Source organism: Dermochelys coriacea, chromosome 2, assembly GCF_009764565.3.
Source record: "Dermochelys coriacea isolate rDerCor1 chromosome 2, rDerCor1.pri.v4, whole genome shotgun sequence".
Lineage (NCBI taxonomy): Eukaryota > Metazoa > Chordata > Testudines > Dermochelyidae > Dermochelys > Dermochelys coriacea.
The window spans coordinates 142,940,388-142,967,498 of record NC_050069.1 but is presented as its reverse complement, the minus strand read 5'-3'; the positions used below and the strand labels follow the sequence as shown (position 1 = coordinate 142,967,498).

General features: G+C 41.6%; 1 protein-coding gene across 1 annotated transcript in view; it reads left to right on the top strand.

The window, feature by feature from the left end:
* MARCHF6 (membrane associated ring-CH-type finger 6) overlaps positions 1-27,111 on the top strand; it is a 125,734-nt gene that overhangs the window by 8,175 nt on the left and 90,448 nt on the right. The window contains exons 2-4 of the mRNA XM_038388762.2: positions 8,361-8,457; positions 9,425-9,498; positions 26,088-26,231. Of these exons, the coding sequence (XP_038244690.1) occupies positions 8,361-8,457; positions 9,425-9,498; positions 26,088-26,231 (315 nt within the window). The remainder of the gene's footprint in view (positions 1-8,360; positions 8,458-9,424; positions 9,499-26,087; positions 26,232-27,111) is intronic.

Sequence of the window (27,111 nt, the reverse complement as noted above, 5' to 3'; positions counted from 1 at the left end):
CAAAAAGGGGTTGCAAGACTATTGTACAGGGGTCATGAGATCACAAAAAATATTGCTGGAGGGAATGGGAGGGGGGTACAGCGGCTGCCGCTCTCCGGCTACTCAGCTCTGAAGGCAGCACCGCCACAGCAGCAGCGCAGAAGTAGGGGTGGCAATATCATGAGTATGCTCCTATGAGTACGTACAGTAATTTCCTATCACTTTTTTTTTTGGCAGGGGGGATTGTTACAATCTGAAATATTTTCAAAGGGGCTTCCAGCAAAAAAAAAAAAAAAAAAAAAAAAGTTTGAGAACCTCTGGACTAGTGGGACTCAAGTCAGCTGACTCATGTCAAGGAACCTGGGCTGAAGCGTCTACATTGTATTTTAACCCTACTTTAAGAATTTTTTGACTGTGCTCAAACCTAGGGCTTTGGCATCCACACTGCAGTGCATAGATCTGAGTCAAAGTAACCATATCCCGGCATATCTAGTTGCCCCCTTCCCCCCAGTGTTGAGACTCTAGCCCCCAGGGGTTCTCAAACTGGGGGTCGTGACCCCTTGGGATCCCAAGGTTGTGGGGGGGGGTCTTGAGCTGTCAGCCTCCACCCCAAACCCTGCTTCACCTCCAGCATTTATAATGGTGTTAAATATAAAAAAATGCGGTTTTAATTTATAAGGGGAGTCTCACTCAGAGGCTTGCTGTGTGAAAGGGGTCACCAAAACTAAAGTTTGAGAACCACTGCTTTAGCCCTAGGAACATGGTGCACTGTGGGAAAATTATACTGTCTGCATTCATGGACAAGCTTGGATACTATTCCAGCCAAATGACATTGACATAAATGGTATTATTTGCTTGGGGGTGGGAGGGGAAACTGGCTCATTTTGGGAGGAGAGAGGGTGGGGGGACAGTGCTTGTGAGAGGGAGTGGTCTTGATTGCCATGCAATGTGATGGAAAATAAATGTGTGGTTGGGGTGGGGTGGGGAGTAGCACAATGGCTTTGTGAAATGGCTTGACCATATCGGTCTTCACTGAAAACCCTGGAGGCTTTCTAGTAGTGTGCTTGTGCAAGCTGAAGATCACTCGCTCTTCAGGAGGAACACCCTTAGTGGGATATACACTGCATCAGAGTCACCACCCCGTTTAAAGTCTTCTAACCCTAGCTCAGCTGAACACTGGAGCAGAAGCAGCCTCCGGTGTTCAACTGATGGTGCTTCTTACGCCCCACAGCGCAGGAGCGGGAGAGGCAGTGGGCTTGCCCCAGCATGCCCAAGGCAGCCCCCAGCCATAGCACCAGCCGGCCCTGCCTGGCTCCTGGGCAGAGGAGGCTGCTGCTGCCAGGGGCCTAGCTCCCCAGCCCTATGCGGCGCCCAGTCACATGGTGTCTGATCTCCCTGCCCAGCACAGCCGGTTGCGCTTCCTGGGCCAGGCAGGAAACAGCATGGAGCTCGGCTGCTGAGCAAGGCGGCATTGGATTGGCCTCTGTGCGCGGGGCCCCGGAGCGGCTGCCCGCATGGCTGTGCAGCGCAGGTACCAGCTCCAGCCTGGCCCTTGCCCCGAGACAGGATGTGGGGCCCCGCAGCCCTTCCATAGCCCCACGCCCCCAAACGGTGCTGCTCCAGGCATCCCCCCTCTAGCACTGAGCCCCTTCTCCAACAGCACCCTTCTATAACACTGAGCCCTACATCATGCACCCTCCCTAGGTCCGAGAATCGGGGCCTCCTTGGCCTGGGGCACTGCCCCAGCCTGGCTGGGACTTTCTGGGGTGGTGACTACCTACCCAGCCTCCCCCATTCCCTGTCTCTTGACCACCCCCCCCAGAACCTCTGCCCCCTCCAACCGCTCCCTGCCCCTTATCCAACCCATCCTCCTGGCCCGGCCCCCTTACCATGCTGGTCAAAGCGACAGGAGCTGCAGAGCTACCCAGGAATGGTCCAGAGCGCTGGTGCCAGCGGTGTGGCACGCTGAGGCTCTGCGAGAGGAGGGAAGGCAGGAGAGGGGCCAGGGGAGCCTCCCCGGTCAGGAGTTCAGGGAGCTGTAACAACCAGTTCTAAAATTGTTTCTAAATTTAACAACTGGTTCGCGCGAACCGGCTGCAGCTCACCACTGAGTGGAGCTCCCAGCTCAGCCCAGCCTGTGGAGGGATGACCCCCAATATCCCGACAGCCAGGAGTCACCTCTGACCTGGCTACTTTGCCACCTGCTCCAGGCAAGCGCTGCGCAGCAGCAAGGAGGAGCAGGAGCTGGAGCCATCGTTGGAGGAGGAGCAGGAATGGGGACCATGGTTGGCCAAGTAGTAATGATGCTGCCTACAGTGCTATTACTCTGCCACCAGTAAGGGTGCGATATATCTGGAGGACACCCGGAACCCAAGTCAAGCCAAGGCCACATGTACATAAGAAAGCAGTAGGACTCAGACCCTTGGCCCTAGCTTATAGATTCATAGATACTAAGGTCAGAAGGGACCACTCTGATCATCTAGTCCGACCTCCTGCACAGCGCAGGCCACAGAATGTCACCCACCACTCCTATGAAAAACCTCACCCATGTCTGAGCTATTGAAGTCCTCAAATCATGGTTCAAAACTTCAAGGAGCAGAGAAGCTTCCCTCCAGTCAACCATGCCCCATGCTACAGAGGAAGGCGAAAAACCTCCAGGGCCTCTCCAATCTGCCCTGGAGGAAAATTCCTTCCCGACCCCAAATATGGCAATCAGCTAAACCCTGAGCATATGGGCAAGATTCACCAGCCAGATACCCAGGAAAGAATTTTCTATAGTAACTCAGATCCCATCCATCTAATATCCCATCTCAGGGGATTTGGCCTATTTACCCATAATATTTAAAGATCAGTTACTTACCAAAATCCCATTATCCCATCATACCATCTCCTCCATAAACTTATCGAGTAGAATCTTAAAACCAGATAGATCTTTTGCCCCCACTGCTTCCCTTGGAAGGTTATTCCAAAACTTCACTCCTCTGATGGTTAAAAACCTTCGTCTGATTTCAAGTCTAAACTTCCTGGTGGCCAGTTTATACCCATTTGTTCTTGTGTCCACATTGGTGCTGAGCTTAAATAATTCCTCTCCCTCTCCTATATTTATCCCTCTGATATATTTATAGAGAGCAATCATATCTCCCCTCAACCTTCTTTTAGTTAGGCTAAACAAGCCAAGCTCCTTAAGTCTCCTTTCATAAGACAAGTTTTCCATTCCTCGGATCATCCTAGTAGCCCTTCTCTGTACCTGCTCCAGTTTGAATTCATCCTTTTTAAACATGGGAGACCAGAACTGCACACAGTATTCCAGGTGAGGTCTCACCAGTGCCTTGTATAACGGTACTAAAACCTCCTTATCCCTACTGGAAATGCCTCTCCTGATGCATCCCAAAACCGCATTAGCTTTTTTCACAGCCATATCACATTGGTAGCTCATAGTCATCCTATGATCAACCAATACTCCAAGGTCCTTCTCCTCTTCCGTTACTTCTAATTGATGCGTCCCCAGCTTATAACTAAAATTCTTGTTATTAATCCCTAAATGCATAACCTTACACTTCTCACTATTAAATTTCATCCTATTACTATTACTCCAGTTTACAAGGTCATCCAGATCCTCCTGTATAATATCCCGATCCTTCTCCGAATTGGCAATACCTCCCAGCTTTGTATCATCTGCAAACTTTATTAGCACACTCCCACTTTTTGTGCCAAGGTCAGTAACAAAAAGATTAAATAAGATTGGTCCCAAAACCGATCCCTGAGGAACTCCACTGGTAACCTCCCTCCAACCTGACAGTTCGCCTTTCAGTAGGACCCGTTGCAGTCTCCCCTTTAACCAATTCCTTATCCACCTTCTGATGTTCATATTGATCCCCATCTTCTCCAATTTAACTAATAATTCCCCATGTGGCACGGTATCAAATGCCTTACTGAAATCTAGGTAAATTAGATCCACTGCATTTCCTTTATCTAAAAAATCTGTTACTTTTTCAAAAAAGGAGATTAGGTTGGTTTGGCACGATCTACCTTTTGTAAAACCATGTTGTATTTTGTCCCATTTACCATTGACTTCAATGTCCTTAACTAATTTCTCCTTCAAAATTTTTTCCAGGACCTTGCATACTACAGATGTCAAACTAACTGGCCTGTAGTTACCTGGATCACTTTTTTTTCTCCTTTCTTAAAAATAGGAACTATATTAGCAATTCTCCAATCATTCGGTACTATTCCTGAGTTTACAGATTCATTAAAAATTCTTGCTAATGGGCTTGCAATTTCAGGTGCCAATTCCTTTAATATTCTTGGATGACGATTATCTGGGCCCCCTGATTTAGTCCCATTAAGCTGTTTCAGTTTCGCTTCTACCTCTGATATGGTAATATCTACCTCTATATCCTCCTTCCCATTTGTCATGCTACCATTATCCCCAAGATCCTCTTTAGCCTTATTAAAGACTGAGGCAAAGTATTTGTTTAGATATTGGGCCATGCCTAGATTATCTTTAACCTCCGCTCCATCCTCAGTGTTAAGCGGCCCCACTTCTTCCTTCTTAGTTTTCTTCTTATTTATATGGCTATAGAACCTTTTACTATTGGTTTTAATTCCCTTTGCAAGGTCCAACTCTACTCGACTTTTAGCCTCTCTGACTTTATCCCTACATCTTCTGACCTCAATTAGGTAGGTTTCCTTGCTGATCCCTCCCATCTTCCACTCCCTGTATGCTTTCTGCTTCTTCATAATCACCTCTCTAAGATGCTTGCTCATCCAGGTTGGTCTACAACTCCTTCCTATGAATGTTTTCCCCTTTCTTGGGATACAGGCTTCCGATAGCTTCTGCAGTTTTGATTTAAAGTAATCCCAGGCCTCAACTGCCTTTAGATCCATAAGTTCTTCAGTCCAATCCACTTCCCTAACCAATTGCCTTAATTTTTGAAAGTCAGCCCTTTTGAAATCAAAAACCCTAGTTGCAGATTTATTTTTGTTAATCCTTCCATTTAGTTTGAACTGAATTAGCTCATGATCACTTGAGCCAAGATTGTCCCCTACAACCATTTCTTCTATGAGGTCCTCGCTACTCACCAAAATTAAATCTAAAATGGCATCCCCTCTAGTCGGTTCAGCAACTACTTGATGAAGGAATCCATCAGCTATCACATCTAGGAAAATCTGAGCCCTATTATTATTACTAGCACTGGTCCTCCAGTCTATATCTGGGAAGTTAAAGTCTCCCATGATCACGCAGTTTCCATTAGTATTTACTTTATTAAAGACATCAAAAAGGGCTCTATCCATAACCAAATTAGATCCCGGAGGTCTATAGCACACCCCAAGCACTATCATAGGAGAGGCTTTACTAGTTTTCTTCCCCAATGTAATTTTTGCCCAGACAGACTCTGTCTTATCCATTGCATCGCTTCTTATTTCTTTACATTCTAACTCATCGTTGATATACAATGCTACTCCACCCCCTTTACCTTTGTTTCTGTCTTTCCTAAACAGCACATACCCTTCAATACCTGTAGTCCAGTCATGACTACTATTCCACCATGTTTCTGTTATCCCTATAATATCTGGTTTCACTTCCTTCACCAGTAGCTCTAGTTCCTCCATTTTGTTACCTAGACTCCTCGCATTGGTGTATAAACATCTTAATATTTGCTGTTTGGCCTCGCTCACATTTTGTACCCTATTAGGCACAGTCATTCTACAGCCATTATAACCTATTAGACTAGTATCCACACCGCCCTCGCTCCTTATATACATTCTCCTACCCATGGCTGTATCCTTTCTTACCTCATCTTCTTCCCTCTCAATGCTAAAATCTGGCGTGGAGATTTTCCGGAAATCTCCCATCCATCTCCCCCCGCTTGACTCGGGTTCAGACCTTGCAGGGTCCTGAGATCCTGGGTCTGAGCCCTAGGTTAGTACAATTGCAGTGTGGAGGCAAGGGGGGTTTGCCTTGAGCTTAGGCTCAGACCCGGGTTTATACTGCTGTGTAAACATGCCCTTGATGGCCCCCCATGCTTGTTGAACAGGAATGGGATACAAGGGAATCCTCTAGAACAGAGGTGGGCAAACCATAGCTTGCGGGCCAGATCCAGCCTGCCAGCCGTTTTAAGCTGGCCCTCGAGCTCCCGCTAGGAAATGAGGTCTGGAGTTTGCCTCGCTCTGGCGCTCCAGTTGGGGCGCAGGGTTGGGGGCCATTCCACACGGCTCCCGGAAGCAGTGGCATAGCCCCCCTCCAGCTCCTGCGTGTTCCAATGGCCTCCTCCGTCGCTCCAATGGGAGCTGCAGGGGTGGTGTCTGCAGATGGGGCAGCATGCAGCAGAGCTGCCTGGCCATGCCTCCACATAGGAGCTAGAGAAGGGACATGCTGCTGCTTCCAGCAGCTGCTTGAAGTAAGCGCCACCCAGAGCCTGCATCCCTGAGCCTCCCCCTGCCCCAGCCCTGATCCCCCTCCTGCCCTCCAAACCCCTCGATCCCAGCCCGGAGCACCCTTCTGCACCGCAAACCCCTCATCCCCAGCCCCACCCCAGGAGCCCACACTCCCTGACTCCCTGCAGCCGTTCTGTCAGCCCAGAGCCCCCTCCTGCAACCTTGAACTCCTCATTTCTGGCCCTACCTTGGAGCCTGCACCCCCAACCAGAGCCCTCACCCTTTTCTGCACCCCAACTACAATTTTGTGAGCATTCATGGCCCATCATACAATTTCTATTCCCAGATGTGGCCCTCAGGCCAAAAAGTTTGCCCACCCCTGCTCTAGAACATCTCAGCAGTGCCCACAGGGAGGAAGAGCAATTGTTCTACACCATCTTCTGAGAACACTCAATAAGAAAGTTATACTTACTTACCTCAGAGCTACGCAGTCCCCTCCCATTGCTGTCCACAGATGTGTCAGCCACACTTCATGTGTGTAGTGATAGGTTAATAAAAAGGTCTCATCACTATGTCTTATGAGGTAATGAAACTAACAGGCAAATTCAGTGCTGACCACATCAATCTGTAGAATTCCTGATGCTGCATTCAGAATGTTTCTGGGCTTACTGAATTTTAGCTTTGCGGTCCATGTAAATGATCCAGAGACCTGAATCAAATGTACCAAGTTATTCTTCCTCCTCTTATCTCCTGGATTACTTGCATTGTTATGGCCAGTCACTGAAAACTAAACTTGGGGTGGAATGTCTTACCCTCATATACAGAGGCTAGAGTTCAGTACATACTTTGAGGTTTGTGTATGAAAACAGCTATGTATTATTATTGCTTCTGACTTTTAGAGAAAATAAAACATTAACAGTTTGAGTTCCAGCTGAGCACAAAAAGATACGAACATAAGCAGATGTGGCACTTTCTTGACTCTTTGACACAAATGTTTAACTCAGGGCATGGGGCTGGTATTTTCATACAGATGATTTTTGGCTAGGATAATGACTCTTAAATAAAATATTTTATTTACTTAAGTGTTCCATCTGTATTGGTTGTGTTTAGCTAATTGTCAAGCACATCTGGAGTTGGGGTAGGCTTTGTGTCTGCTCTTATAAATAGAAATAACATGTTTTTCACTTCAGAAAATCTCCCACAGCTATGTTAACTCGGGAGAAATCGGGTGATAGGGTTATGGAACAAGAGGCAGAATTTATTCTGCTCTTCTGTAGCTCCTGAAACCTATATTGCTTCTAACTAGATAGAACTTGTGTCCACTTGATCAAGTATACCTTTCAGCTTTTGTCACTTTAAAGCAGTGAGGTTTTTTTAATTTGTTTTTTAATTCCACTAAAATGCTGAGAACAATAATTTAGTAGGGTCAGGGCTAGTATCCCAAATGAGACATCCTTGGTTAGACCTCAGACCTTCCTGTCTTCTGTTTACTTCACATAAAATGTCTACAACTACTCTCAGCTTCCAATGCCAAGTTGAGAGACAGCTGTCTGGGAGCATCAGCTTATGTCCTTAGATGACCCCATGTGTTGCTGTTTTAGCAGTACAAATATCTTCACATCCAGTGTGCTCATGCATGCGTCCTCCACAGTTGTGTGTTTGTATATACTTGTTAATTCCATAACCTTTCAGTCTGTTGTTTTTTGTGTAGTAGAGATTTATATCAATTTTTTACAGTGGCAGGGTGTTCAGGAAGAAGATGCAGAATTCTGTTCTGCTTTTCTGGAGATCATAGGATCTTTATTTTGCCAAGTTCAAAATATGTCTTGTGTATTTTTCAGTTTATTTCATTTTAAATTGGCATGGTTTTATTTTGCTATATGGCATCATCCTTGACCATAATGCTATATTTTCCATTATTTTTTATTCTTAATTTATTTTGATATTAAATGTGTGAGAAACTTTAAGCAAAATGTTGATAAGTTTCTTGTTTTGGCCAGCAGACATATGTAGGGTGTGTCGGTCTGAAGGAACACCTGAGAAACCCCTCTATCATCCGTGCGTGTGTACTGGCAGTATTAAATTTATTCATCAAGAATGGTAAGTTTAAATTTTTTAAACAAAACACAAACATTTTCTAAAAGGGATACTTGTTAGGTCTTCAGAATAACTAGTATGTAAGCAGAAAGGTTAGTTTGTGGAAAAATTATATTTAAATGTAAACTTTTGGATGGTTCTTACAGGTTTGCTCACATTGCCTGCTTTCTGTCTCTATAGAGTAAAGAGCATGTGAAAACCAAAGTATGTGCACATGTTGTAACGATCATTCCTGCTTACGAATACAATAGTATTTGACTGGTAGTCTTTTATAAACTGTGCGCATCAGAAAGACGGCTGACTAAACTTACTAAATTATTAGTATATCTTTCTGTACCTTTATGGATATGAATTAGTGTGTAAAGGTCTAACACCCAAGGGTAAATATTATATTTAAACTTTTAAAAATCCTATATTAATGCAATGTTATGATTGCACAGTTAATCATGAAAATGCCAAATTTAAATTTGCCCCCCAGTGTGAATGTATTATGATAGTGGTTAATTACACAATCGCTTACTATTTCAACCTTAGATATGCAAGTGTACTTTGTATAAACAATCCTCAGAGGGGGAGAAAATAATTACAGGTCCACATTAATAGAGGTGCATGTGCCTTGTGGTTAGCCTTTTGGATAGTAGTGTCTAAGATATGAGCTAATGCACAGCCGAGGAGGGCACATCATCAGTAGTACAAACAAATCTGCTTGAAGAGTCACAGTTACCCCAGTGGTAGTCCACCCTCTTTTTCCATTCTTGCATACCAATTTAATTGTCATAGTGGTCCAATCTATCTATATTGATTTAACAGGCTTAATATATTTGATAAAATCATAAATCCAATGATTAGCTTTTCAACTGTAATTTTTTTAGATTTGAACTTTTCACAAGTGGCAGGAAATCAATTGTTTGGATGTCTTAAATTTTTAAGTGCAGACACATTTTAGCCCTGTGTTCGTGTTTCTTTGCAGCTTAGTTCAGTGGCTGAAACACAGCAGAAAAGAATACTGTGAATTATGTAAGCACAGATTTGCTTTCACACCAAGTAAGTATATAACACCTTTTCTAGCTTTTTCAGCACTTTTGTTTCCTTGTTTTCTTATTTGTGATATTTAGAGTAGTGATTGGCCTTTTTAATTTTTTTTTTTATTTCTAAGTGTATCTGTGTTGATAGTTTTGGTCTATATCTCTTATTCTTGTTTGACTCACAGCTCCTTTGAGTAGATCACAATATAGGTTTTAAAAAAGTTTTTTCTTTGTAGCAAATAATACTGATTTTTTTTTCATCCACCTAGTTTCCAAGAGAGAATATTCAGTATCTTTTTATTGATGCCCCCAATTCCAGTTCATAGACAGTCAGCTGAGTTTAAAAAAATTAATGCGTACAGTTCATTTTCAGGTTTCAGAGTAGCAGCCGTGTTAGTCTGTATTCGCAAAAAGAAAAGGAGTACTTGTGGCACCTTAGAGACTAACAAATTTATTAGAGCATACGTTGAAGTGAGCTGTAGCTCACGAAAGCTTATGCTCTAATAAATTTGTTAGTCTCTAAGGTGCCACAAGTTCATTTTCAGTTACAGTGTATTAAGCAGGAGTAAAGTTCTGAGGAATCTGGAAGTTTGACTGCTAAAATGAGGTGAACCAAACCTGTAATCTATAATTGACAAACTTTTTTCAATTGTCTTTGAAGTAGCTATCTGTAAGAACATTACTTAGTAAGATACTAAGTCAATTCTGCTAACTTCTTCCTAGCAACACAGTTGACTCTAGCAATGTGAGTTGATTAGCGTACCCTAATGTTCTCCATCCATTCTACTGCCACCTCAGTCAAGATTGAGTAGTTACCACAAATAATTATTTATCATGTTAGATTCAGCTAATAAAAATCAAAGTTAAGCAATTTAGTTAATTTTTAAAAACCTTAGACTCAAGAGCTGACCTTATCTGTATGCAATTTCTGATGGGATGCAGTGTTCTGTTCTACTGGGTAACAAGAAAACTAACATTGGACAAGGTGTCAGATAAGTAAGGCCCCGACCTGTGTGGCACATTAGGCCTCAATCATTCCGCATTGCCCCCTCATTGCCTGTCAATCAGTACAATACTCCTTGTGTTGTTTGTTTTGATTGTTTACAGTAGAACCTCAGAGTTACGAACACCAGTTACAAACTGACGAGTCAACCACACCCCTCATTTGGAACCAGAAGTACACAATCAGGCAGCAGCAGAGACCCCCCCAAAAAAGGCAAATTACAGTACAGTACTGTGTTAACTGTAAACTACTAAAAAAAAATACTTCTGTGTACTAAAGTTTCAAAGCTGTATTAAGTCAATGTTCAGTTGTAAACTTTTGAAAGAACATTTTGTTCAGAGTTACAAACAACTTCCATTTCTGAGGTATATGTGACTGTGAGGTTCTACTGCATTTTATGCTGCTCCCAAATTCTAAGATTTAAATGTACTGTGTGAAGAGACTTTTTTTAAACTAATGAGTCCCTGCATTCTAGGAACTGGCTGGGATGGGGAGGGAAGCTGGCGGTTTGAATAGTTGGAGTTTTTTGTTATCCAGGAGGCAGTTCGGCTCTTGCTGCTGAAGGACCGGTGATGCATCTCTTTTTTTTTCCCCCCTCATCCTCTGGATTCAGTTTCTTCTATCCCCAACCAACTAGGGGTTGGTTATAACTAGGGGTTATTCCCCGTTCCAGGAGCTCTTTATATCAACTAGCTGTCACCTTGTAACCTATCCCAAAATCTGTCATAGCAACCATAATAATAGAAAAGCGCATTAGACTGATGCTACTACTAACATAATCGGAAATTAAATAGCTAATGTTGACAGTTTGGAGTTAACACCAAACAGATGAGTGGAGCATTTAGCATCTTTAAGAGTTACTGTTTCAAACTGGTTGGTAGACTGTGACGTATGTTATTGCATTGGTTATACTTGCTTCTTGGTTATACTTCTAGCTTGCAAGGGTTTCCTCTTAAACCTTAAAAAATGAGGCGGATAAAAATTATTTAAAAGAAATCAGTTTATTTAAATAGTTTTATTTTTTTAAATAAATTTTCTTAAAATTAAATTTGAAATTAGGACAACCTATGCTCAGGCCTTAACTTACTATAATTTATTAACATAATTTAAGTTAAATACAAAAAAAATATTACAGTACTTGTTTGCTTGTAAAACTTGTTTACAAGTTTTAAGGAAAGTCAGACTACTGAGCTGGTGGAAGTCACTAACTAAGTAGTTTATTGCAATGGGACCAGCTTTTGATAGCAATAGCCTCTTCTCTATGTGCAGAGAGAATATTTTCTTCATTTCATTTTCTTCAGCTAGTTCTGTTCAATAGCTAGTTGAGAAAACAATTAGGAGTTAAAAAAGTAGGGATACTTGTTTTGCAATCTCTGAATAAACACTGGGTGTAAGAAGATGAAATATACTAGTGCTAAAATCTTGTAGAACATGGTGACCAGAAACAATCAGTTAAATTCATTAACTACAGATAATATTTCCTTTATTTAAGAAATCAGTTAGTTTTAAATGCAAAACATGTTTTGATAAACTTTGACTAACTTTTTTTCTTGTGTATCCAGCATTTTTAATGTAGTTTTTATTTAATAAAAAAAATTAAAATGCTCTTTTTGTGTATTTTAATTGAATTTGAATGTCCATCCAAACAGACCTTGACACAAATCACAACTAAATCATTACTCATCTGGTAAATAAGAAATACATCATTCATCATTTTCTAGTATAATAAAAATTAGGAATCTGAATAAAGAAGTTAAACTATATAGTTGCACAAATAAATGTGTGTATAATCCTCTGGTTACAGTAAATTTGATCCTGCTTTTTGCTAAAGGCTATGTTTAGTTTAGCTTGGCAAAGACATAAATTTCCTAAGCTTCTGCCACACTTGACCTCTCATCAGCATTTGCAAACCTCAAAGCAGCAGATTTAACTGCTTACTCAGCAGAATTCATGTTGTACCGGATCTTCCCAACCTGTCTCCTCCCTTTGGGAATTAGTTGTACTACTCCCACGGTGTCTGGAATGCCATAACCTCAGATTATTGGGTTCTAGACATTGTGGAGTTTGGGATTAACCATTCCCTTTCAGTCCCCCATTCACCTTCCCACTCCCTGTTCAGGGACCCTTGTGAGATTGTACAATCTCTTCTTGATCTTGGAGTTGTAGAGCAGGTCTTTCCACAGCATAGGAGAAGTGTTTCTTATTCTTATAATTTTCTCATCCCTAAAAAGAAAAAATCTAAGGCCTATCCTAGACCTAAGAGACTTGAACACCTTCATCAAAATGATGATGTTCAGGACAGTATTCCTTCTCTTGATTTGAATGACTGGTGTGATACTCTTGATCTACAGGATGCCTGTTTTTGAGTGTCTATCCAGCCCAGCCACAGGATATATGCTAGGTTTTCAGTGTGGGGATCACCACTATCCATATACAGTATTTCTGTTCAGCCTCTCATCAACGCCCAGAAGTTTTTATAAAGTTTATGGCAGTGGCTTACCTAAGGGTATCCAGGTATTCCTGTATCTGGATAATTGACAAATCTGTTGTCACTAAAAGCAAAAAGTCACAGATAGCATTCATCAGATCCTGGCACTATTCAGTTGAGTCTGAGAAATAAACATGGACAAATAGATAATGTGTCTGATTTAGAGAATTGAGTTTATTGGGGACATTCTTGACTCAACATCTGCAATCACATATCTACCTCAGGGAATGTTCCAGTCCATTTTAACCCTGTGCTCCAGTCTATGAGAACAACAGCGAGATTCTGTCTCAAGATGCTGGGACACATGATATCCTGCACACATGACTGAGCTTGCCAGAGTTCTTTCATGCACTAGCTGAATTTACACCACCAATGGACAGCCCTGTTTGAGAATTGCCTAACTTGGAATATATATGTATACAACCACTTGAATAAACAATTACTTACCTCTACAGTAACTTGTTCTTCAAGATGTACATATATATATTCCATGACTCACCCTCCATCCCTGCTACTCTGAGTCTGATATTAACTAGGATTCTGGTATGAAGGAAAGGGTGGAAAGGGAGGGTGTCCCGCTCCTTCATGCCCTTCGTTGGAGGCACTGAGAACACACAAAGTGCATGAACTCCCCTGATGGGTACTGCTGACCAAAAGTATCTGGCTCAAGTGCACTGGACAGACACGCATGAAGTGGAATATAATTGTGCACCACACATCTCAAAGTACCACAGTTTCTATATATTAACAATTTAGTTCACTTAAAAGCACAGTAAAAAGGGGGAGCGATCCCAAATCAATTAGAAAACATACATCTAGATCTAAAAATATGTACATAAGCATGTGTTAAGGGGAATGGAAATACTTTTTACCTGTCAAGGCTTAAGTTTCAGTCCTTGGGTCTCTCTCCTCTATAACATCTTGTGACTTCAGTTAACACTGAACTGTGCAGGAAACTGTGTTCTTTACACTCCTTTAGGTGTGAATGAAATTATTATTTGTAAGTGGGACAGGAACAGAATCCTCAGGTCTTGGCAGGAAAATGAGGAGTTGATTTCAGCAGTTGTGTATTAAAGTAATTGGCCACAACTTGAAAATCAGGTCACTTAAATACATGTTTGAAAACAAATTCAGAAGGGTATGTCTACGCTATGAAATTAGGTTGTTTTTATAGAAGTCGATTTTTAGAAATCTATTTTATACAGTTGATTGGTTTTGTCCCCACTAAGCGCATTAAGTCAGCGGAGTGCATCCTCAATACCATGACTAGCATCGACTTACAGAGCGGTGCACTGTGGGTAGCTATCCCACAGTTCCCGCAGTCTCCGTTGCCCATTAGAATTCTGGGATAAGCTCCCAATGCCTGATGGAGAAAAAACATTGTCGCAGGTGGTTTTGGGTACATGTCATCAATCACCCCTCCCTCTCTCTGTCAAAGCAACAGCGCCTTTTCTCCTGGGTTATCCATGCAGACACCATACCAAGGCAAGCAAGGAGCCCGCTCTGCTCACTGCTGCTGTTGCGAGCATTGTAAACACCTCACGCATTATCTTGGAGTATGTGCAGAACTGGGCTAAGAGACGCCAGCACGATGACGATTGTGATCAGACATGGACACAAACTTTCTTCAAAGCACAGGCTGTGGCAGTTGGGACATCATGGCGGCAGTGGGGCTGGTTGATACACTGGAACGCTGATTCTGGGCCCAGCAAACAAGCACAGACTGGTGGAACCACATAATGTTGCAGGCATAGGATGATTCCCAGTGGCTGTGAAACTTTTGCATGCGTAAGGCCACTTTCCTGGAACTTTGTGAGTTGCTTTCCCCCACTCTAAAGCACAGGAATACCAAGATGAGAGCTGCCCTGACAGTTGAGAAGCGAGTGGCGATAGCCCTGTGGAAGCTTGCAAGGCCTGATGGCTACCGGTCAGTCGGGAATCAGTATGGAGTGGGCAGTCTACTGTGGGGATTGCTGTGATCCAAGTAGCCAGTGCAGTCACTGACATTCTGTTGTCAAGGGTAGTGACTCTGGGAAATGTGCAGGTCATAGTGGATGGCTTTGCTGCAATGGGTTTCCCTAACTGTGGTGGGGTGATAGGGATATGCGTTCTGTCTGTCTTGGCACCTGACCACCGTGGCAGCCAGTACATAAACCTCAAGGGGTACTTTTCATTGGTGCTGCAAGCACTGGTGGATCACAAGGGACGTTTCACCAACATCAACGTGGGATGGCCGGGAAAGATGCATGATGCTCGCATCTTTAGGAACTCTGGGCTGTTTGAGCAGCTGCAAGAAGGGACTTACTTCGCAGACCAGAAAATTACTGTTGGGGATGTTGAAATGCCAATAGTTATCCTTGGGGACCCAGCCTACCCCTTACTCCCTTGGCTCATGAAGCCGTACACAGGCAGCCTGAATAGTAGTAAGGAGTAGCTCAACTATTGGTTGAGCAAGTGCAGAATGGTGGTAGAATGTGCCTTTGGACATTTAAAAGCTAGCTGGCGCTGTTTGCTGACTAGATTAGACCTCAGCGCAACCAACATTCCCGTTGTTATTGCTGCTTGCTGTGTGGTCCATAATATCTGTGAGAGTAAGGGGGAGACGTTTATGGCAGGGTGGGAGGTTGAGGCAAATCGCCTGGTGGCCGATTTTCAGCAGGCAGACACCAGGGCAATTAGAAGAGCACAGATAGGCGCGCTGTGCATCAAAGAGGCTTTGAAAACCAGTTTCATGACTGGTCAGGCTATGGTGTGACAGTTGTGTGTTTTTTCTCCTTGCTGCAAACTCTCCCCCTTAGTTGATTTTAATTCCCCATAAGCCAATCACCCTCCTCCATTCGATGACAGCTGGCAAAGGAAAAAAAAGTAACTATTGTTTTGAAACTATGCATTCTTTCTTTATTAATTAGAAAGAAAGGGAGATGACTGACAAGGTAGCCTGGGTGGGGTGGAGTGCAGGAGGAGGGAAGGACAAGGGCACATTGCTTATTGTAGCCACACTATATAAATCAAAACTGCTTGAATGACAGCCTTCTGTTGCTTGGGCCATCCTCTGGAGTGGAGTGGCTGGGTGCCCAGAGCTCCCCCCTCCACGTTTTTGGGCGTCTGGGTGAGGAGGATATGGAACTTGGGGAGGAGGGCAGGCAGTTATACAATGGATTCAGCGGTAGTCTGTGCTCTTGTTGGCTTTTCTGCAGCTCCAACAGACGCTTCATCATGTCTGTTTGCTCCCCCATTAGCCTCAGCATCACCTCCTGCCTCTGCTCTTCGTGCTCTCTTAATGTTTTCCTGGATTCTGCCACTGAATGCCTTCCATGCATTCAGTTGTGCCCTATCAGTGCGGGAGGACTGCATGAGCTTGGAAAACATGTCATCGCGAGTGCGGGTTTTTTGTTTTTGTTTTGTTTTTTTTTTTTTTGTTTGTTTTTTTGCCTTCTAATCTGTGATAACCTCAGGGATGAAGATGATAGGGGGAACATAGAAACATTTTCATCTGCTCGGGGATAAAAAGGGAGAGTAAAATTTATGATGATACATTTCTGAGAACAAAAGGGAGACTCTTTCACAGTGAATCAAGCAATTCACAGCAGACAGCACATGTGCTTTAGGTACAAGGTCTCATTTTTCCTTTTATATTGAGTGCCTGGCAGTATGGTGACACACCACACACGGCCGGGCAACAGAATTTGGTTTCCAGGCAGCCATGGTAAGCCTTTTGGTATGCGGGGTTGGCTTCTTACGCCTTCATAACATGTGGGAATGGTTTCAAACTGCAGCGCCATCCTTTCCCAAAGCAAGCAATGCTGGTTGGGTTTGCCATTTTAAAGGAGGGGGTGTGGTTTTTGGGTGGATGCGCAGCACACTTCTCCTCCCACCCCACCACATGGCTATTCTCTGGGATGATCCCTTTTAGCCAAGCGCAAACAACCCAGCATGAATGGGGACCTTTTACTGTTCCCTTATAAAAATTCCCCTATTTCAACCAGATGACCATGAATGATATCACTCTCCTGAGGCTAACACAGAAAGATAAAGACCGAATGTTGCTTTAATGTGACCAAAACCCAGAACCATTTGCTGCCATGCTTTGTGCTGCAATGATTCCAGACTACTTGCTACTAGTTTGGCGTGGTAAAGTGTCCTACTGTGAAGGATGAAATAAGGCAGCCTTCCCCAGAAACCTTCTGCAAAGGCTTTCAGAGTACCTCTAGGACAGCTTCATGAAGATGTCCCTGGAGGATTCCCGCTCCATCCACAGATATGTTAATAGACTTTTCCAGTAGCTTTACTGGCTGCGAATGCATTCCAATTCTTCAGGGCAAATCACACATTAAGCACTATTGCTTTTAAACCCTATACTGTATTAAAAATGTGCCTTCTCTGCCTTCAGGGTCGGGGATCCCGCCTTGGGAGGGTATTGGTTCCAGGGTGATGAAAAGGTCCTGACTGCTGGGGAGATCGGATTCACTGCTTGCCTGCTGTGCATCCTTCTCTTCCTCATCCACAAAATCCTCCTCCCTGTTGCATGAGGTACTCTTCCCTTGCAGGTGTCCATGGAGAATAGGGGGTAGTGGTATGGTCCCCCCAGAATGCCATGCAGCTGATCATAGAAGCGGCATGTATTGGGCTCTGACACGGAGTGACCGTTTGCTTCCTTTGTCTTTTGGTAGGCTTGCCTGAGCTCCTTAACTTTCACACGGCACTGCTGTGTGTCCCTGTTGTAGCCTCCACCATGCCCTGTGCGATTTTGGTATAGAATCATAGAATATCAGGGTTGGAAGGGACCTCAGGAGGTCATCTCGTCCAACCCCCTGCTCAAAGCAGGACCAATCCCCAATTTTTGCCCCCGATCCCTAAATGGCCCCCTCAAGGATTGAACTCGTAACCCTGGGTTTAGCAGGCCAACGCTCAAACCGCTGAGCTATCCCTCCCCCATATATATATATATATATAAGCATTTCTTCTTTTTGATTGGAGTTCGGCCTGCACAGATTCTTCTCCCCATACAGCAATCAGATCCAGTGTCTCCTTTTCGGTCCATGCTGGAGCTCATTTGTGATTCTGGGGGGATTGCATGGTCAGCTGTGCTGCTGAGCTCGCCATGCTGACCAAACAGGAAATGAAATTCAAAATTTCCCGGGGTTTTTCTTGTGTATCTCGCTAGTGTATCGGAGTTGAAAGGGCTGCCAGAGCGGTCACATTGGAGCACTTTGGCACAGCTCTCGGAGGCCAATACAGTCGAATTGCATCTGCACTACCCCAAATTTGACCCAGCAAAGTCGACTTTAGCGCTACTCCCCTCACCAGGCAGGAGTACAGAAGTCGATTTTAAGAGTCCTTTAGGTCGACGGAACGGGGTTGGTTGTGTAGATGCATTCATTTTAAAATCGACCTTACATGGCTAAATTCGACCTAACCCCGTAGTGTAGACCAGGGTTTAGTGTAATTCTAGACATCCATTTTTAAAAAATTGCTCTTAGTTGTGGTTATTCAGTCTAAGTGTTGGCTGAACGATAATTGTAAACATAATTTGAAATCAATTTTTTCATTATTTCTGTAAAAAGCATTTCAGTTCACTTTTAACTAACTATTCTTTCTTCTCTTTGGGTTTCCAAAGAGCAACTGTTCCACACTCCCCCACTTGCTTCCATGTAATACCCTAGCATGCACTCTAACATCACACCAAACAGTCATGAGTACTGGAGCTTGCCTACTGAGATAGAGAAGTTTATTTCCCACTATTGTATAATTTTTAAAATATTTCAGTATTTCTATCTGACATCCTGTGGGATGTGAACTAAGAGCATTAAAATCTAGAGCTATCAAGTGTTAATTTAAAAAAAAAATAATCATGATTAATCGTGTGTTTAAAACAACTAATTGTGATTAATCGCTCTGTTAAACAGTAATAGAATACCATTTATTTAAATATTTGTGGATATTTTCTACATTTTCAAATATATTTCAATTAAACAGAGAATACAAAGTATATGATGCTCACTTTATATTTTTTATTGTTAATATTTGCACTGTAAAAAAACAAAATAGTATTTCAATTCACTTAATGCATGGACTGTAGTGCAAACTCTTTATCATTAAAGTTGAGCTTACATTTGTAGAATTATGTACAAGAATAACTGCAGTCAAAAATCAAACAGTGTAAAACTTCAGATACTACAAGTCTACTCAGTCCTATTTCTTGGTCAGTCAATCAGTCAGTCAAACAAGTTTGTTTATACTTGCAGGAGATAGTGCTGCCCGCTTCATGTTTACAATGTCACCTGAAAGTGAGAACAGGCGTTCACATGGCACCGTTGTAGCCGGTGTTGCAAGGTATTTATGTGCCAGATATGCTAAACATTCGTATGCCCCTTCGTGCTTCGACCACCATTCCAGAGGACATGCTTCCATGCTGAGGACGGATTCTGCTCGATAACAATCCAGAGCAAATGTGTGTTCATTTTCATCATCTAAATCAGAAGCCACCAAGAGAATGTTGATTTTCTTTTTTGGTGGTTCGGGTTCTGTAGTTTCTGTATCGGAGAGTTGCTCTTTTACAACTTCTGAATATATGCTTCACACTTCGTCCTTCTCAGATTTTGGAAGGCACTTCAGATTCTTAAATGTTGGGTTGAGTGCTGCAGGTATCTTTAGAAATCTCAGATTGGTACCTTCTTTGCATTTTGTCAAATCTGCAATGAAAGCATTCTTAAAATGAACAACGTGCTGGGTCATATCTGAGACTGAATGGACTTGTGGGATCTAAAGTTTTACATTGTTTTGGTTTGAGTGCAGTTATGTAACAAAATCTACATTCGTAAGTTGCACTTTCACGATAAAGAGATTGCTTTACAGTAGTTGAATGAGGTGAATTGAAAAATGCTACTTTTGTTTATCATTTTTACAGTGCAAATATTTGTAATAAAAATAATGTAAAGTTAGCAACGTATACTTTGTATTCTGTGTTGTAATTGAAATCAATATATTAGAAAATGTAGAAAATCATCCAAGAATATTTAATAAAGTTCAATTGGTATTTCTATTATTGTTTGACAGTGTGATTAAAACCGCAATTAATCGTGATTAATTTTTTTAATCACGATTAATTTTTTTAGTTAATTGTGAGTTAACTGTGATTGATAGCCCTATTAAAAACATAAGTATGAAAAAAGCATGATACCAAGGGCGTAGGGTGGTAGAAATAGGTTTGTCTGGTCTTTGGATGGACAGTTTTATATAAAGCAAAAATAAGTTTCTCACTTTCCCGTCCAACACATTCTGTAATGCTGATGAATGGTGGGTGTGGCATTGCCAGCTGAATGAATACTGGGCGGTTAAATGGAAGGAAGCCAGTAGCGGGGTATCACCTCTTCAATCCCCAGAAGACTAACATGTGAGTTAAATAACATATTCTGAAATATGCCCTTGCCTTGTGTGAATTAAAAAATCAAGATGTCTTTGTACCTTAACCTGAGTAGTGCTTATATTGTTATAATCCTTGTTCTTTCTCACTCATTCCCTTCCTGCTTTTTGTCAACGTTCATTTGTATGTTCACTGTCTTGGTTTATTGAAGTGACAGTTAAAAATGTGAATGAATTGGCTCATTTAATTAGTTATTCTCAAGCAGTCAGAACAAATTCAATGACCATTGAAACAGAACATTGCACTATATTATTTTATTCCACCATTGTCATATTATTTTACAAAAAGAGCCATGATGAGAGAGCTCTGTTTACTTGCTTTGAAAGAAGATTCTGATCGTTTCTGCAGCGGTTGTCCTAAGGTGGGATAGGATCCTGGATCTGCTACTAAACAGCATTTTTTTTAGCAATTTACTAAGAATCAAGTAATAAACAGTTACATAATTTAGGGCACTTACAGACTCTTCAGAACTACTTTTTGCAAATTGGAACACTTACCATTGTATATATACTCACTTATTTAAAAAAAAAAAAAAAGCTTCTCAGACATGTATACTTGCAAGTTAGGTCTGGTCTGCTGTATTTTAAACTTGTAAAAGTTAAATCTGAAACTATTCAATTTTGGTAGTAGTGTGCCTAAATTTTTATTGAGGTGTATCAGAACAGCAGGCGATCATGTACTCTGTATATGGTTTTGTACTGACCATGGTAGAATCTCCTTCCTTAGAGGTTTTTAAGGTCAGGCTTGACAAAGCCCTGGCTGGGATGATTTAACTGGGACTTGGTCCTGCTTTGAGCAGGGGGTTGGACTAGATGACCTTCTGGGGTCCCTTCCAACCCTGATATTCTATGATTCTATGATTCTATGTCACCATAGTATCTGGGAATTTTCCAGTTAAGTGGCATGATTAATGCTGTCATATATTGTTTATTCTTTGTCTCACCTTCTCCCCGGGGGAAAATTGTGTGCTCAGTGCATAATTTGCATTGGATCATAATTGTTTCCCTACTTAAGTAGAGAGGGGGATGAGGCAAAGTCTAAGCGTTTACTCTGGATTATATGCTGATAAATTTGGTATGAATTGTGGCTTTCAAATTTATCTTGTAATTTAGCCAAGTACCCAGGACATTGTCCATATTGTTATCCTTTGTTGTATTACTTTGTAACAATGTAAGTTGCATTAAGTATCTTTCTGGTGAAAATTAGGATAATTAGAGAATATCTTCTAAAATAGTTAACTTCAATATATAAAGTCATGATAATCTGACTTGAAATCATTATGGTGAGCTGAAATGTAACTCATGTCACAACATCCTGCTTAACGTCTAGAGTTTTCTTATCCAGTGATTGATTTGGCTAATAGCTGTAAATTCTGGGTGTAGTGACATCTTGGATAAATGTCTTTCGGTACAGACTAACATGGCTGCTACTCTGAAACCTTTATTTATTTTGCGTGTGCATAGTCATCTGGCCAAGCGATGGCATCTTCAGTGGCGTGATGCAGTTCTACTAGGCCACCGCTGAACCTAGTCAGCAGGCATTCATTGACCATGTGTGTCATTGTCTGTGTTGTGCCACAGCTGCACAAAGGGCTGTCACGAAGACTCCAGCGATATGGGTTGGCTGCACAGAGACCTTGCCCGGTCCAGAACCTGTTCAACAGGGCCACTAGCAATGGGGCAGGTCAAAACCAGGTAGGCAAATTGTGGGGTCGGCGGCAAGGAACTGGTTGGGGATTATAACAGATATCCATTCCTCTCGCCAGAGTGTTTCTACCCTAACATCCTGGCATGGCGGATGAGACCGTAATGGGCCACGTGATGGCAAACATGCAGCTTGTGTTTTAAAAGGTCATTGTGCAGCGGCAGGCTTGGGTTGGCGCGTACTTTTTCCAGTAACTTTCTCAGTGGCAACCTTTCATCTGATATGAAGAGGAGCAATATTGCTCAGAAGTGGAAGCCATGCAAGTGGAGTCGGATGCAGGGTGTCGGAGATGATAAGCATGGTGGCATGTAACTGCATATCCACCAGTTTGGTGTGTGGCGATTGACTCCAAACTGGTGTGCAGTACTCCGCCACTGTCTTTGTGTTCAGAGTAGCAGCCGTGTTAGTCTGTATTCGCAAAAAGAAAAGGAGTACTTGTGGCACCTTAGAGACTAACAAATTTATTTGAGCATAAGCTTTCGTGAGCTACAGCTCACGAAAATGCATCCGATGAAGTGAGCTGTAGCTCACGAAAGCTTATGCTCAAATAAATTTTGGTGCCACAAGTACTCCTTTTCTTTTTGTCTTTCAGTGGTTTGCCAAGTCACTTTGCATGTCTTTTTTTTAAAGTTTTAACTGTAGACCTGAATTGCAGGGCAATAGTGTAATGAAGTGAGCTTTTTAGGGGAAAGAGGAAATGTTAAAACTGGGCTTAATCTGTGGTGGTCCAGTTGATAACTTCTGATTTAGATTTGGTTGTCATTGACATGCTGTGTCCATATTGCCAAGAGGTTGTAGCTTTGTTGAATTCATATCAATTTCTTGCATTTTTGATCGTTTGGTGGAGATGTTTTAGCAACAATGAAAAACGAGTGAATACTGGGCAATTGATACAAAATCCTTACATCCTTTGAGCCTAACTTTGAACATGAAAGCTGCTAGACTATTTTTACACTTGACTGCAAACCACTCCTCACCTCAGAAGTGATAACTAATTTACTGTGCAAACCATCCAGATAATGCAGGAAAATAGAACTTCAGAGACTAATTGCATCAGGACATCATCAACCAATCCATATGATCATAATTAAAGGCTGCATATTTTATGTGGCAGTCAGAAGAGGAGGTATGTGTTGTAAATGGTGGAGGATTTTAGTGGTAATGAGAAGGTAAAACAACAGCTCTAGGTTGTGTGAGCAGAATGGATTGATTTAAATAAAAGTAATTTTAAATCAAGTGGAAAGCCTTGATTTAAATGATTTTAATCAACTTCTCCATTTGTACTTCTGATAATTTTCTGAAGAAAGGTGCATTCTCATTAGTTGATATAACTATTAAAATGTTGATTTACAACTAAACAGAACCTTTACAATAGATTTGATATAGCGTACAGCAAAAAGATGTAATTATATACATTTGTTTAAGAGGTTATATAGCTCATTATTTTCAGATTCTTGTTAATTGTATCAGGTTTCAGACTAGCAGCTGTGTTAGTCTGTATTCGCAAAAAAGAAAAGCAGTACTTGTATCACCTTAGAGACTAACAAATTTATTTGAGCATAAGCTTTTGTGTGAACTGTAGCTCACGAAAGCTTATGCTCAAATAAATTTGTTAGTCTCTAAGGTGCTACAAGTACTCCTATTCTTTTTTGTTAATTGTATGTTTACTATGTTAGAAAAGGGTGAATGATATATTCCTTATTTGATATATGCCATATTTATGAAGCTTGACATCAAAAGTTAGATATTTTCCCCTGATTTTTCTTTATATAGAAAAACAGCCTTTAATTCAAAGTTTTTGAAAGAGGTTTATGGATTCAGTAAGTTTATTTTTATTTAAATGTTTTAAGAGATTATAAGAAGTGTAGGCCTTAACATTTTTGTATTAAATTGATTTCATTTTAAACAGGTTTATTTTTAAAAATAAATCTATTGTAATATAAATAACAACAAAATCTCCCAACTTGTGTATCTAAAATAAAAAAAAATTCTGATTTAAATTTAAAATAACTGATATGTATCCACCCTGTGTAAACTTGAGACTTGTGGAAGCCAGCCTCTGCACTCAAAATTAATGTGCCTTGTGTGTCCAAATACCTGATTTGTGGGTGTGATCAGGTACGTAGACATTCAAATAACCTTTCTTGGGTCTGAAAATTATTGTGGGAGCAAAAGAGAAGCCCACAAAAGGTAGGGCTCAGAATTTTGACCAAAATATTTGCATGCCAGGGCATCTGTATTTTCTAGAGTTAAGTCTTGTAGATGCTCGTATTACACAGCAGATGGCATATTCAGTGTCTTGCTTAATTTTTGAAATACATTTCTTATTAATAAAGTGAAAGTTTTATTTCCTTATTGCTGTTCATAGGTTGTGTTTTGAGGGCCTGAGTGTCTGAGAAGTTTAATGTAGGGAGTATGTGATTGAACTGTATAATGAAACCTGGACTTTAATGTGTTCACTTTAATGACTGTTCACATATATTAAAATGTTTAGTTGGACTCTTCCTCTGTCTAATAAACTATTGAGCAATTGCCTGTAAGAACATACAAAAAATCATATTAGTAAGTCAGAACCTGACTTTTGGCTAGCTGTGAGGGATGCAGGAGCCAGATGAAGTGGTTAGAACTTAAAAATTATGTAGTATGGAAAAGTTACTGAAAAGTTAGACGAAAGTTTGTGAAACTTCCCAGACAGCTGAATGGCATAACCAGTTAATTCATTTTAAAAGAAGGAAAAAATATTGGATTGGAATAGTTTTGTTGAAGGAACTGTTTTGAGTTAGTCTCTTAGGTTTTAGATCAGAGGTGGGCAAACTATGGCCTGCGGGTCACATCCAGCCCACGGGATCGTCCTTCCCGGCTGGGGAGGCTAGCGCCCAGCCCCTTCCCTGCTGTCCCCCCTCCCACGCAGCCACGCCGCTGTGCGGCGGCTGCTCCTGTCGCTCTGAGCGGCATGGTGGGGGAGGGAGCAGGGGTATTGGATAAGAGGCAGGAGGTCCTGGGGGGTAGTCAGGGGGCGGTTGGATAGGCATGGGAGTCCTGGGGTCCTGTCAGGGGGCAGGGGCGGGGCAGTCTGGGGACAGGGAACACGGGGGGGTGGGGTTTTCCGGAGGGGTCGGTTAGGGGCGGGGGTCCCTGGAGGGGGCGGTCAGAGGACAAGGAGCAGGGGGGGTTGGATGGGTCAGGGGTTCTGAGGGGGCAGTCAGGGGATGGGAAGTGGGAGGGGGCAGTGTCCAGGCTGTTTGGGGAGGCACAGCCTTCCCTACCCAGTCCTCCATACAGTTGCACAACCCTGATGTGGCCCTTGGGCCAAAAAGTTTGCCCACCCCTATTTTAGATTAATATTTTTTTAGTGACTGTTTTTCTCCTTGTGCTTTTATCCCAACAGCTGATATCATCTGGAAACAGATCCCAGATGTGTACATTTTAGGTGTTGGGTGATGGGTTTCTCTCTGGAGGGCCCTTGAATTTGGAATTTTCTTCTCCGTTTCTTGGCAGGGCCTGAGTTTGTTGACATTTCTGCTGGTCTGTTGCTTAATTAGCTTTTCTCTCAGGGGGTTAGGTTGAAAAGGGAAGTCTCTTGTGATAAGGGAGGAGAGTTCTATGTATTTGGGTGATACTGTGTTATAGAATTTTAAACTTTTAGTTAAAATTTTAGTTTAGGCATATGGTGTTGGGCTTGTTCTGAGGTAATCTGTCTTTACGGTTACGGATGATGGTATTAATGCCCCAAAACAAAAACTTCTCAAACTCTGAAGTGTCTGTAAAATAGTTCTATAAAATTAAATACATGAGTTAAGGAGAACTTGTGGTTTAAGGGTTTCATTGGCGCTTCCTGTAGTGGATTATAAAGCGTGAAGAGAGTGAATTTATTTTTGGCTTTGTGGCTATTTGTTTGTTTGTTGCTATTGACTGCAGTACTATATTATGCTTTTATTGCAAGCACATATGAAAACTGTTTTATAAAAGTGTTTTTCCTTTTCCTCTCAGTTTATTCCCCAGATATGCCTTCACGGCTTCCAATCCAAGATATTTTTGCTGGACTGGTTACAAGTATTGGCACAGCAATACGATACTGGTTTCACTATACACTTGTGGCCTTTGCATGGTTGGGAGTTGTACCTCTTACAGCATGTAAGTGTTAAGTATTTGCATTGAAATACTTTCATAATGATCTTATAACAAGCTTGCGAATAGCCATCAGCTTTAATACTTCTCATGTGTTATCAACTTCGTGACTTGACTACTCATTTTATTTCAGATGCTTATATTTTGCTGTATTTTAATTACTTTATCTAAGATACTAATCAATTCATAAACCAATAGCACAGTGCAGATAATAGCTGATAGATAGGAAAACAGAGCCCATGTTAAGGGAATGTTAATGAAGTGGCTCTTGTACTTATTGAATTTTTAAGAGTAAGTTTTTATTTAAAATGTTAAAATAAAATGAAACTTAAATTTATAATTAATCCTTACCCTTTTTTTAGTTCTCCTTACCTGCCCGTATAAAAGATGCACATAGGTACAACTTGATGTAGTTTTCAATCTAAACAAAGATGTGCACATATGCTTTCCAATTTTATAGTGTGTGCGATTATATGACTGGCTGTTAAAACCCAAAATAAGTTTCAAGTTAGTTGTCTGTCTTAGTTTTTTAATTTTTTGCCAATTCAAAAGGTAGGTAATGTTTTTAAAAACTATTTCGTAAGAATGTGAAGTTAATCCCAAATTCATTAGAAAGGAGAAACTTTTGATGAGTAAAATTTGAGAGCAAAAATCCTTGACTATGTCTTTGGTAAAATATGGCAATAAAACTGCTCTTAAAAAATTAGCAAAGAGATGTCAATAATAAAGTAGGTAACGTAAATAAGAAGCAGGCAGCAGTATCTCCCATAAATGCAAACAAATGTGTTTCTATTGGCGATTGTCTGAAAAAGAAGTAGGACTGAGTGGACTTGTAGGTGCTAAAGTTTTACATTGTTTTGGTTTTGAGTGCAGTTAAGTACCAAAA